The 12,709-nt window shown below is 42.7% G+C and overlaps 1 protein-coding gene across 1 annotated transcript in view; it reads left to right on the forward strand.

Moving 5' to 3' along the window:
- Positions 1–187: 187 nt before the first annotated feature.
- NMT1 (N-myristoyltransferase 1) overlaps positions 188–12,709 on the forward strand; it is a 30,741-nt gene continuing 18,219 nt past the window's right edge. Inside the window, exons 1-2 of the mRNA XM_015086561.3 lie at positions 188–354; positions 11,755–11,863. Coding sequence (XP_014942047.1) covers positions 224–354; positions 11,755–11,863 — 240 coding nt within the window. The 5' untranslated portion in view covers positions 188–223. The remainder of the gene's footprint in view (positions 355–11,754; positions 11,864–12,709) is intronic.

The following is a 12,709-nucleotide window of genomic DNA, read 5'->3' on the forward strand; positions in this document are numbered from 1 at the left end:
CCAGGACTTCCGGATAGTGCTGGCCCCCCACCCAGGACAGCCTCCCTTCATGATTTCTGGGTATTGTAGTCCAGCTTGTTCCGGTTTCTAGGGAATGAGCTGTTCTCAGTTACGTCTCTCTTCACCCCAAAAACTACAAAACCCAGAATATACCGCAAGTTCCTCTCGTCCAATAGGAACCCCCCATGTAGTGAGGCGCGGAGGCCGGTTCTCGCAACTCAAGATGGCGGACGAGAGTGAGACAGCAGTGAAGCCGCCGGCACCTCCGCTGCCGCAGATGATGGAAGGGAACGGAAACGGCCATGAGCACTGCAGCGACTGCGAGAACGAGGAGGACAACAGCTACAGCCGGGGGTAACGATATCCTCGGAGTCCAATTCCCGTCCAGTCTCCCACAACCTGGGTCCCTGGGGTGCGGGGAAGTCACCGGGAGCTTAGTGTAACCCCACCCCCATATTCTTATTGGCTGAGACGTTGGGGTCCTGCCTGGCGATTGGTTGCTGTCTTTGTCATTTACCAGGGTGGGTGCTCAGTATATTAAGGGCCGGAGACATTCAGTACTTTTATTATATAAAAGTTCTTCTGTGTAATGTTCCACTCGTGTGCTTCACCTGCATTCAGGGAAAAGAGCATGTTGGACGATGGTTTCAATGCACAACACGGGTCAATGTAACAGAACAGTTCGAAGGAACGTTACTTATAGAGGTGTGTGAACAACGTGATTAGCAATAAACGAATAATAAAACATTTCGCTGCAGTTCACCTTCATTGAGGAAATAAATCAGGCTGTACAAACCATAATTATGTTGTAAAATATCACTACAGGAGAAACTCAAAATACAAACTTACCTTATAAAACCCTACGTGTAATTACTGTATGATAATGTTTTGATGTATTCGGTGCCTGTTGTTCCAAATAATCCATAAGTTTCCTGAACAATATATAATTAGATCCTGGATCTTTGCTCTGTTAACTTTGTGAAATAGCCTCAGAGCTTCAAGAAATTGAGTGATGTATCTTGGTCGGGGGGCTTGGAAGTGGGTTTAATACTGCATCTCCTGTACTTTACAGTTTTGCCTACTAGTAACTATTTGTTACTTGGGCAGAAGAAATTCATCAGGCATTTCAATGTTGAGTTCTATTTCCAAATCAGGTTTTGTTCTTATGAGCCACACCCTGTCATCCTTCTTTCTTCATATTGTTACAGTGGCTGGTGCTGAAGTTCACTCTGTCCCTGTCTGTCTACATTTACATGTATGTTTTTTAGTGGAAAGTTATGTGTAATTTTGGGTGAGTCTGTGGTGGTCTGATTTAGTGTGTGTGTGTGTATGTGTGTATGGTAGTCCCATTTTCATAGCCATGATGTCATTTGCAGTATTAGCAGTCGTCCTGTAGGTAAAAGTAGAAGGTTGAAATCTTTGGATAAACTTAAAAAAAAAAAAATCTATTGCCTTGTAGAGATGGAAGAACAAAGGATTATTTAGGTAGTTTACAGTTTGCTTGTGATGAATCCTGGGGTTAAAAAGATCTAGCTTTTATGTTTTTTGACCAGGATTAAAAATCACAAGAAGAATGTAGAAAAAAAGAAAGTTTGTTAGATCTGGTTTTATAAGAGTGTGTTCTTTTGCTATAACTCACAACAGATAATAATGTAACAAAAGCCTTGAAACTTGAGATTCCTAAAAAAAGAAAGCTTTTAAAGAGGAAATAGGAACAGGAAGGAGGGAAAGTGCAGCCCTCCTGAGTAGAAATCGTAATCATAGATGAGAGTTCTTGAATTCAAAAGTCATTTCAGAAGGGAAAGTATGGCTTTTTATTTGCCGTGTGTGTAGTCGCTTTTATTTTTCTCTGCTAAACTGTTGCCCTGACCAACATCTCTAGCTCTCTAATTGGTTTAGTTCTCTATGATCTGTGAATCACTTTGCAAAACTGTTTGACAGAAAGTTCTGTTTTATTTATAGTACAACAAAGAGGTAACCTTAAAAAGGAACTTTGACGGTGTTTTGTTGTTATTGTTGTTGCACGTGCATATATGGTCTGGGTGAACAAATTTATTAGCATCCCAAATCTAGAGGTCTGTGTAAATGAGTTTGGAAGTGGCAGGTGAAAAACAGAGGACCTAGCTTGGAGGACAGCCTACTTCTGACACTTGGAATCTAAGGTCAGATCTGAGGTCTTGAATCTGAGGAGTCAATATTTTCTTATTAATTGTCAGAGGAAATGATTTTGGGAAGAAGCAGTGTGGCACAGTGGGAAAAGCATGGATTTTGGGGTTATTCATACCTGGGTTCTAAGCCTGGTTCTGACACTTGACCTGTAACCTTGGGAAAGTTACTTAACCTCCAGTTGTAGGGATTAAATGAGATAACATCCAGAACGCAGGCTTGCCCCTCCCTCGTGTTCTTTCTTCGTATCTTCTCCGTCCTCCTTCCCCCAGCTTGTGCTCTTATCCCATCCCATACCCTGTTGTTGTTGTGTACGTGGTGTTTTTTTTTTTTGTTTTGTTTTGTTTTTTGTAGCTTTTATAACAGCAGTTAAATAACATATGTCCAGTCCCTGCCTCACCTGACTGTAAGGTGCCTGAGTACAGGGACCATATCCTTGAGATGCCTGGCACTTAATGGGCATTAGTGAGTATTTGCTGAATGAACAAATGGCAAATGTTAAAATCATGGCTCAATGTCAGTGGAATTTCTCCTCTCTGAGGGGAAGAGTGTCAGATTTTTCTTACTACACACTTTCTTTCCCCAAATCAGTCTCACTGTAAGCCTTACGACAGTTTTCTGTGAACTGCTTACAGAAATCAGGGATCCTCTCATTTGCCCTGGAAAGTTTCCACTGTTTTGTTTTGTTTTTTGTTTTGGCTTCTTGAAATTTTTCTTGTCTTTACTTAATATCACTTAAAATGCTTTCAAAAGTGATGTAAAAATTGAAGGGGAACACCTCCTTTCGATGCTAATGAGTCTTAAATACAATATGCAATAAAAGTTAATGATAGTTTAATCATTTTCTTAGGCCTTCCTTTTAGAAAGGGCTCACGGTACTTTACAGTAATGAAATAAGCTACGTTCGGGCACTGGAATAATAGGAAATAAAGACATGCTAGTATCTTGTGTCCCTTTGTATATAAACTTAGTTCTTCACTTTTCTTATTATGTGTTTTTTCCATAATTTATAAATAAACATTTGATGAGTATTAATTTCACATATGCATTGAAACACAAATGTGTGTTCACATGCCTACGTGCAAGATATACGTATATATCTATATGTATCTGCAGTTTTTCTATCAGCTATGTTTTTAAAAATCTACTCGACAAAGGCAGGCAGCATTTCCTCCCCAGTTACTTGCCTGACATAAGTTACCCTGAGCAATTGAGAGAAGAGTCAGGCTAAAGATAATCTTAATGCTGTATCCCCCCTGCAGTTGACGGTTCATTTGTATGATTTAATTTGCTTGTTTGTTTTTAGTGAAAGGCTTTCCAAGAATTGTTATTAAAGGATAAACCTTATCAGCTAGCATTAGATTTTAGTTTTGGGTTAACAAACAAGTAAAGTTTATTTGGATGATTGGAACAGGAAAGGACTTTGATATTTTGTTCCTAGGATTCTTTTAGGATTTACTTTGCAGTGTCATTGATACCTCTGAAATGCTGGTAAGTTGTCCCTTTGATAAGGGATGTCTCTTTCCTTGTCCAGCTTTCTTTCTCCATGGGGACAGGTTGAGATGAGTTCTTGTAAGTTTCCCTCACTGGTCCTGAGCTGTTATCCCTTACGAAGAAACTTAAGAGAAAACAGAGGGCTTTTTGCAAGGAAATGCCATAAAGCCAGCCTCTCTTGCTTTTGTTTTATTCTTCAGATTCTCCGAGAGTGGTTCTTTCCATATTTATTTGATGGCCTGTAGCTGCATCTAGCTCTTGGAAACAAGAAGTCTTTTAGGTCCCTTTTTCGTAATTTCTCCCTTCAGCTTTTGGTTTTTCAAAACTAGATCAAAGCAGAAATGAAAAGAGAAACCTCATCACTGATATCAAATAAGTGTTCTAATTTTATTTCCCAATTAAGTGGCAATTAAAAAAGAAACTAATCAAGGGCTGCTTCAAAGAGAAGAGACTGGAAAGCAGAAGAAATGAAAAGTAAATGAGAGCCTATTTCAGGGAGACTGCTGCTGGTGGCGGACCAGTTTTGCTGATTTTTCACATTGTTTAACTCATGTGCTCACTCTGAAATTTCCCAGCTTTACCAAATCTGCAGTTAATCCTTCGCCTGCAGACTCCATAGATTTGGGGGCCATAGATGTAATAACTTTAGGAGGACCTCCTTCACTTCTTCTCTGTAACCTTGTCGGAAATCTCTACCCTGCAGGCGCCTCTTCTGATTCCTCAAGGAAGGTGCTGTTGGGATTGTTACATTTAAGGCAACACAAAACATGATGTTCTCTAATGAGAGCAGCCGCAATGGCAACAACAAAAAAGAAGCCAACTAATAAAATTCTTCGCCAGGGTCAGTTCTTGGTTGAAAATTTTTTCTGCTGCTGCTGACTTTGAGAGACAGCTGAGGGGGTTTCACTGTTGCTAAGTGTTTGATAAATGTTATCTGTGGACGCTGGTCACTGCACTAAGCCCTCTCCATGGATTATGTCATAACAGACTTTACTTACAAACACTGATTTAGCTTTTGTAGTGGCGCTTGAGATTTGCTTCTCTGCTTCCTTTGACACCCCTGGAGGATCCATTCTGAACTTGCTGGATTTCTTTCCCCCACCGCCTTGGTTTCTGCGTCCTGACTCTGCGGCAGTGTGAGTCCTGTCTTTGGGTCCATTCAGCAACCCGTGGACTTTCCCAGGCTAAGGATCCTGTTGGTGATGGAGATGGCCGGCCCCTTTAAACTCTTCTTAATGGATGAGTATCTCTTGCAGAGGCCATTCTAGTGGGTGAAGTTTCTGCCAGCATTGAGTCATTGCTCAGAAAATTACTGAAAGTGGGGTGCCTGGGTGGCTCAGTCGGTTAAGCGTCCGACTTCGGCTCAGGTCATGATCTCATGGTCTGTGAGTTCAAGCCCCGCGTCGGGCTCTGTGCTGACAGCTGGAGCCTGGAGCCTGTTTCAGATTCTGTGTCTCCCTCTCTCTCTCTGACCCTCCCCCATTCGTGCTTTGTCTCTCTCTGTCTCAAAAATAAATAAACATTAAAAAAAAAAATTACTGAAAGTGATCTCTGAACAGCATTTGATTCGACCTTGGAGTTGCCAGGTTACAGTCTGGCTCACCAAAGCAACCCAGAGGATGTGGAATTTACACTTCTCTCTCAATCCTGTTCTAAACAGCTTAGTATTTCAGAGCTTTTGTGACCCCTAAAGAAACCAGTTAACCTCCATGACAGGAACTGGCTCGTTCACCCTTAAAATTCTGGCTAACTGTCCCGGGAAGGGCCGAGGATGGCAGTGCAAGCAATTTTTGTAATTTCTTCGTACAACCTGCTGTTCTTTTCACAGGCCTGGAGTACCTTGATGGCAGTGCTAAAGTGTTTCAACTTTTCCCATCATCTAGGATTCACAGGCAGTTCTCTATATAAATAACTGATTGGTGGGACTCTGCAGGGTTTGGGGTGTTGCCTGCAGCCACAGCAGTGCAGAGGATGGGCATTTGATAGTGAGTCATGCCGTGTGGTTTCTTCTCGGGTGCCCTCGTATGCCACTTCATTCACCTCGTGGGCCTTTTGAGTACCAACAGGATTACTGGTGAACATATCACACCTCGTAAGTAAATTGATTTGCGGAAGGATTTCCTGAGATCCAAAAGTAGAATCAAAAGAATACTAGAGGCTAGGGTTTATTTAATAGGTTTCTGTGGAAATTTTGAATTTTGGCCCAAAGAATTAACTTCCAGTTTTTAGGGGTAGAAAGTAAGTGACGAAAAGTTGTGAATTTTATTTTCTGAACTCTTTTTTACTTTGCTCTCCTGGTAAAAACTAAACCCATGGTCTGTGCTTAAGACCTTGGAACCATTTGAAACAGTTTCACTGGCACTTTCTTGTTTTAACTTTCCTAGGAATAGGACAGATCTGAAGGAGGGAGACGATGACAAATAAGGAAGTTGATAATTTAATAAGAAAGTCGATTGTTTAAAATCTCAACCAGTGGCTCAAAAGAGCACAGCGTCTCTGCTCCTTTCATAGAATTTTAACACAGCTGTTCTATGGAAACATTACTGGAGATGTTTTGCTGACCCTCTTTTGGGCTCTAGCTTTTCAGGGTTTTATTTTAGTCTGTTATGCTGGAAAGCAGCAGTCAAGCACATCATTTGTTGAACTGTTAACTGCACTCAGCACGACTGGAGGTGCTGTAGGAAGCAGCTGTATAAGATATCCCTTGCTCAGGAAATTCTTAATCTTATTGGGAAGGTAGGGAGCAACACATTATATGTAGAGTGTTAAGTTGTTTGGGAGATCATAATCTTAGATATCAGTGAGAGCTAGGGTAGTCAGAGGAGGCTTTCTAAATAAAGCAGGGCTCAGTTTCCTCCTTGCCTTTAATACGTGCTCCTCTGATCCACAGAAATTTGTTTTAGGGCCCTGGGTGATGAAATGGTGTTCTTTTGGCTTTGGAGGAGTCTCACATAAGTTCCCATAGAAACAAGACTCTAGTGTTTGGGAAGGAATGGTCCGAGTCTTTCAAGATTGGTGGCTCGTCCCTGGGTATCAGTTGGTTACTTGATGACCAGTTTGTCTCATGTCTCTGGGCCTTGCTTTCCTCTCCTGTAAACAGCAAGTTAAGCCTGGTGGCCCTGAGATTTCTTCCATCCCTGGTGGCTGAGCTTGCAGTCACCCACAAGAACAGCTTTCTGTTCCCTCCTGCCACACACCTTTGAGTGGATTTTGAGTGGATGTTGTCACTCCTGCCACCCAGGATGGAGGAGGGGCCTGCATTGTGAACCGTTCCTGCTTGTGGCATTATCTGGAAGTTCTGTGGTCCTGCTGCTCATTTGTCAGCCTGCCCCTCCCTCCCACCCACTCATACATCCTGGCACTGCATTCTGTTTCTAGAAATCAGCACTAAGGCTCATTCTCTATTCCCTTCCTGAGCTCTGACTTTATACCAGAGCATCCATAGGGTTTCTGTGTTTGAACTGAGAATATCTTGGCCTTCATTAAAAAATGACATTTCTTGGAGTGCCTGGCTGGTTCAGTTGGTAGAGCATGCAACTCTTGATCTGGGGTCATGAGTTCGAGCCCCCGTGTTGGGCACAGCGCCTACTTAAATTAAAAAGATATGTATTTTAAGGTTATTTATTTATTTTGAGAGGGAGCGAGAGAGACGAGCAGGGGAGGGACAGAGTGAGAGAGAGAGAGGGAGAGGGAGAATCCCGAGCAGGCTCCCGTGCTGTCAGCCCAGAGCTGTAAGATCAAAATCAAGAGTTAGACGCGTAATCGACTGAACCACGCAGGCACCCCATTAAAAAAATGCTTTTTAATGACATTTGAAAAATGATTTTTTTTAACATTTATTTATTTTTGGGAGACAGAGCATGAGCAGGGGCGGGGGTGCAGAGAGTGGGAGACACAGAATCCGAAGGAGGCTCCAGGCTCCTAGTTGTCAGTACAGAGCCTGACCTGGGGCTTGAACTTATCAACTGTGAGATCATGACTTGAGCCGAAGTCTGATGCTCAACTGACGGAGCCACTCAGGCGCCCCTTTAATTTTTTGATTGCTCTCTTCCCTGTTCTGGCTAATTCTGCTAATTCATCCCATATTCACTAGGGTTGGTCTGGAGCTTATCAACTTTAGAATGTAAACTTTAAAATTTTTATGTGAACTCTTATGTCCGTTTCCATTGTAGGGACCCCCTTCCCCCAGGAGGGCAAATTTCACTGACTCTTTCCTCATTATTTTGGAACCAAATAAGCCAAAGTTGGACTTTGATTTTTGTATTCTGTGGTTCTGGCCCATCTCTTTGGAGTGCGTTAAGGTGACTGGCAGGTTTAGAGAGCTCTCTGAGATTTGTTGCAATTTGCAGAATCCCTAGATGTCCTGGGATGCCTAGCAACTGGGTATGGCCCTCAGGTCCCTTTTTAAATGATGCTGAATTCTTAGAGAAGGACTAGCCTGCTTCAGTGGGGTCCTCTGATTTGGTTCTCCCCAAATCCACATTGAAGCTATTCTCTGAAATGGTATTGGCTTCTTAGGACACTTCTTGAAGACTTACAAGGCCTCTGAGCTTGGTTTCTTATGAATAGTTAAAATTGCTATAATCAGCTTGAAAACTAACCCTTTGGAAACCCTTTGGATTTCTTTGGAAATCTCTTCTCTGAGTCCATTGTCATCCTGTCTGGGTTGTTGACTGTAAGACCATGGTGAGCTCATAATGTGTTCTCATGGATATAGCTCGGTACCTGGCAGCTCAGTGAAAATGACTCTTCTCGCTTTTAACTTCCCTTTGTTCTTCATCTGTCTGTATGCTTGACGTACAAGTTGAAACAGGATTGTTGCTCAGTAGGTACATGTGCAAATTCAAGGCAGTACAAGGGAAATGAAGTTTGCTCTCTGGTTGTAGTTTGAGTCTTAGAGTTTGTCAGACATGTATGTTGGTGATGCATAAAACAGAACAAGTGCTCAGTCTAAGATCCTTCCACAAAAATGGGGTCCGTGAGGCAATGGTTACACAGAAGTGTCTGCACTGAATAGCAGAGCAAAAGCAGGAAGATAGATAGTTTTTAAGTGATTTTGCATTCTTGTAAAGATTTCTAAAGTCGGAGGAAGTAATCTCTTCTATTTTCCTTACGTGGAACTGTGTTTAGTAAGTTGGTTAATACACAGCACTTCTTCACCGTGACCTTTTTTATCCACAGAACTTTTGAAAAAATATTTTTTATGGTAATTCATAGACAGGAACTAGGGAACTCATTCCATAAGCTGAAATGAATGAGGACTTACAAATTGTATCAACAGTGGGATACTGCTTTGTTTCCTAAATCAACCAGCTTTTAAACCTCATAATGCTTTATATAATCTTGAGAATGAAGTGAGAGTATGTCTGGAATTTAAAAACCACTTAAAGTTGTTATAGGCTGCGAATAGGCCTGTATATGATAACATCATTGAATTATTAAGTGGAAAATTTTTTCTTTAGGCCATAAATGACTTCCTGGTTAATGTTCTTTGCCATGGCCTTGAGGGTTTTGCTGAGCATCTGGTTTTAAGGAGTTCACCTTATCCCCCCTCTGAATTTTATTGGTCTTTCTTTCATGTTATGCATTCTGTGTCTCATTAAGATAATACCTAGAGGGGTGCCTGGGTGGTTCAGTTGGTTAAGCCTCTAACTCTTGGTTTCGGCTCAGGTCATGATCTCACAGTTTTGTGAGTTCGAGCCCCACGTCAGCCTCTGTGCTGACCCTGCAGAGCCTGCTTGGGATATTCTCTCTCTCTCTCTCTCTGCCTCTGCCCCTCCTCTGCTCACGCTCTCTCTGTCTCTCTCAAAATAAATAAACTTAAAACAAAATTAAAAAAAAAAAAGATAATACCTAGGAGTTGCACTTGCATATTGACTTCATGACCTTACCCTTGGACTAAAGTAACCTCCAGCCTTTGGTAGACCTGACTCCGTAGTCTCCCTACGTCAGGGGCATTGAGAGGCCTGGCAGATGGGTGTAGGCAGTTATCACAGAGCAGGGCAAGGTGAGAGTGAATGAGCTAGTTGGGAACTGAAGGCTCTGGGCCTGAAAAGTTGGGCTTGATACATTCCAGGATAAGAGGCTGCTGTCACTGTAGGCTTTCTAGCATGGGAAGGACACACTTTCTAGCATGGAAACCCTTTTCACAGAGGTAAGTCCCACAGCTGAACAGAGTTTAGGATGATGTAGAAAGATTATGAAGTCAGGGAGATCCAGGAAAGGCTGGAGGTAACTTTTGTCCACATATAAGGTCATGAAGTCTAGACGCCAGTGCTCCTACATCTCCAACAGGAAATGGCAGCACGTGGCTGTAGGTTGCCTTCTCCCTCTACAGTACCACTTGCTGTGAGAGGAAAATTAATATTCATAATCACCCCAAGGCATTTAAGACCAGGAAGACTTTCTGAATTACAAAATAAAGCTTAGATGGAATTTGCCATGATGGCATGGAAAACATTTTATGCTATTTTAATTCTTTGAAAATTGATTATCTAGAATATAAAGCAAACCCCCTGCGCTTAGCTGATCCTGCAGATTAGGGCTCAGTGTAGTCTCGGGTGGGACTGCTCATTTTGAGTTTTTAATGGAAGAGTTCCAACGAAGATGGTAGAGTCGCCTTAGGCATCGCTCCCAGGCTGACAATGCCAAAATCAGTTTAGACATGGCAGACGCCAGCCATAGGTGACCCATGCACAGCACGGGTTTGAACCACATGGGTCCGCAAACTTGTAACGGTACAGCACTATCCATGTGTTTTCCTTAGGATTTCCTTGACAATATTTTCTTTCTTTTTAGCTTACTTTATTTTAAGAATACAGTGTATAATACACATAACTACAAAATCTGTGTTAATTGACTTTATGTTATCAGTAAGGCTTCTCATCAACAGTAGGCTATTAGTAGTTAAGACTTTGGGGAATTGAAAGTTGCATGCAGATTTTTGACTGTGTGGGAGATTGGCACCCCTAACCCCTATGTCGTTCGAGGGTCAACTGTACAACCATAATGAGCAAAGCTAGATGCAAAGCGAGCCTTAAAATTCACCCATAAAATAAAGGAAACCCAATACAAAGATAAAATAAAGGAAACCCAATACAAAGATAAAATAAAGGAAACCCAGAAATCAAAAAGAATTGGGACAAAATATTAGGGAGCAAATGAATGGAAAATGTCAAAGAAGCCCAGTGTAGTACATGATTTGTGTGTCAGTGAAGATATTGATAGAAAACAATGTTAAAAGGCTGTAGGAGACGGTTAAATTTGGCTAAGAGACTGTTTTTGCTGCATTCGTTGGGTGTGTCACGCAGAGGGAAACAGCACAAGGAAGTCGCCTTTAGAAGGCTCACAGGCATGTTTCATGTAATCTCTTTGTGGCAGGAGTGGCTGGGTGCTTCATTGTTGTTTTCCCCAGATCCCCAGTACTGGGTTTTGCCAGTTCTGGGTAATCACACAGCCTGAACCAGCTGATCGTCGTCCTGTGTCCTGCAGGCTTGATGTAGGCAGTTCTCGCGATTGTCTTCCTGGCTTGGACACAGATCGTAGCAACGCAAAACTGCCTTTTTCCTCGTTCCTTCCTCCCTTTCCAGCACCGCCTTGAGCTTTAGATCCAGCTGGGGAAGCTCACTAGACCAATTGCAGTGGGAGGGTGGGAGTGGGGGTGAGGAAGCTTTCCAAAAAGACTGCTATGGGCTGTCATCATTTTAAATTCAGGGCTCTAAGGAAGTATTGGTGGTATGAATGCCCTGCTAACAATTCATTCGCCTCTGGAGCCAGCACTCTGGCAATCTGGAGAAAAAACACACATAAAATAGAAACAAGAATTGAAAAGTTCCTTCCAAACAAATAGGACGTTTCTTGCGCAGGCCCCCCTCCCACCCCACTCCCACCACCCCCAGAGCTGGTGGGAGTGAGGAGAGCTGTGTCCGCTGGTGTCCTCCAAATGCCCCTTTGGGACCTGGATTCTCTGGTCTGCTTCTGAAGCCAACAGGCCTGATTAAGGAAGGTCTGGCTCCACAGAAAGCTCTTTGTCAGTGTGGCTCAAAACAGATGATTTTTAAAAAACCCTGCATCAGTATTTACTTTGTCTTACAGTGGTTTGAGTCCAGCCAATGACACTGGAGCCAAAAAGAAGAAAAAGAAACAAAAAAAGAAGAAAGAGAAAGGCAATGAGACAGATTCAGCCCAGGATCAGCCTGTGAAGGTAACAAGGAGGCTCTGTTTTCTTGTGACTGAGAGAGTTGCTTTTTCAGACTAAAGAGTTTGGGGATGAATGTATAGGAACAATTCAGATTGACAGTCTCCACTGGCATTACTTCAGGATCAAGGAGTTGGACCCCGCTGCTGCCCTCTGCTGCCCTAGACCTAGGTGATGAAACTTCTGTCCGTACCTTAAAAGATGCAGCAGGTTAGACACTGACCCCCAGGCATGTTGCCCCCTCAGTATGTACAGGTACAGATAGCTGCATGTGGTGCTGTGCTAGGTGCCATAGAGCACTTCCGTCGGAACGGCCCCTGCCGCCTCGAGCAGTGGTTCTCAGTCTTTTCTGTTTCAAGTCCTCGCCAGTGGGAGAAGAAAAGGCCTGTTCTTTTGAAGGCCAACCTTTATATATTGCAAGCATTCTCTTAGCGCCATGGTCATTGTAACGGAACCTGTGAGTCCCACAGTTGAGAACCACTGGCCTAGACCTTACAAACCTAAGACTGACACACTGACCTGAAATTCAGAAGTATGGGGAGGGATTGGTTGGTTTCTTAAAAGAACAACATTACAAAACACAACACAACACAACACAACACAACACCAGCACCTTTTATTTCAGGTGAAGTGCTGCCCCCTTCTGAGTAGACCCCAGGAGAAGCTTAAACATATAATTCCTCTCTACGAATTGCCTCCAAAACAGTGTCTAACCCTCACAAGGAATCCAGTCTCTCTCCAGTATACCCACTGTGTTTTGTGCCACGAATGTCACGCTCCATCTTGAATCTCCTACGTAATTGAGAAATGGCTTCAAGTAATTTTTTACCATTCTCAATATCAAATCCACTA

Source organism: Acinonyx jubatus, chromosome E1 (genome assembly GCF_027475565.1).
Source record: "Acinonyx jubatus isolate Ajub_Pintada_27869175 chromosome E1, VMU_Ajub_asm_v1.0, whole genome shotgun sequence".
NCBI classification, from domain to species: domain Eukaryota; kingdom Metazoa; phylum Chordata; class Mammalia; order Carnivora; family Felidae; genus Acinonyx; species Acinonyx jubatus.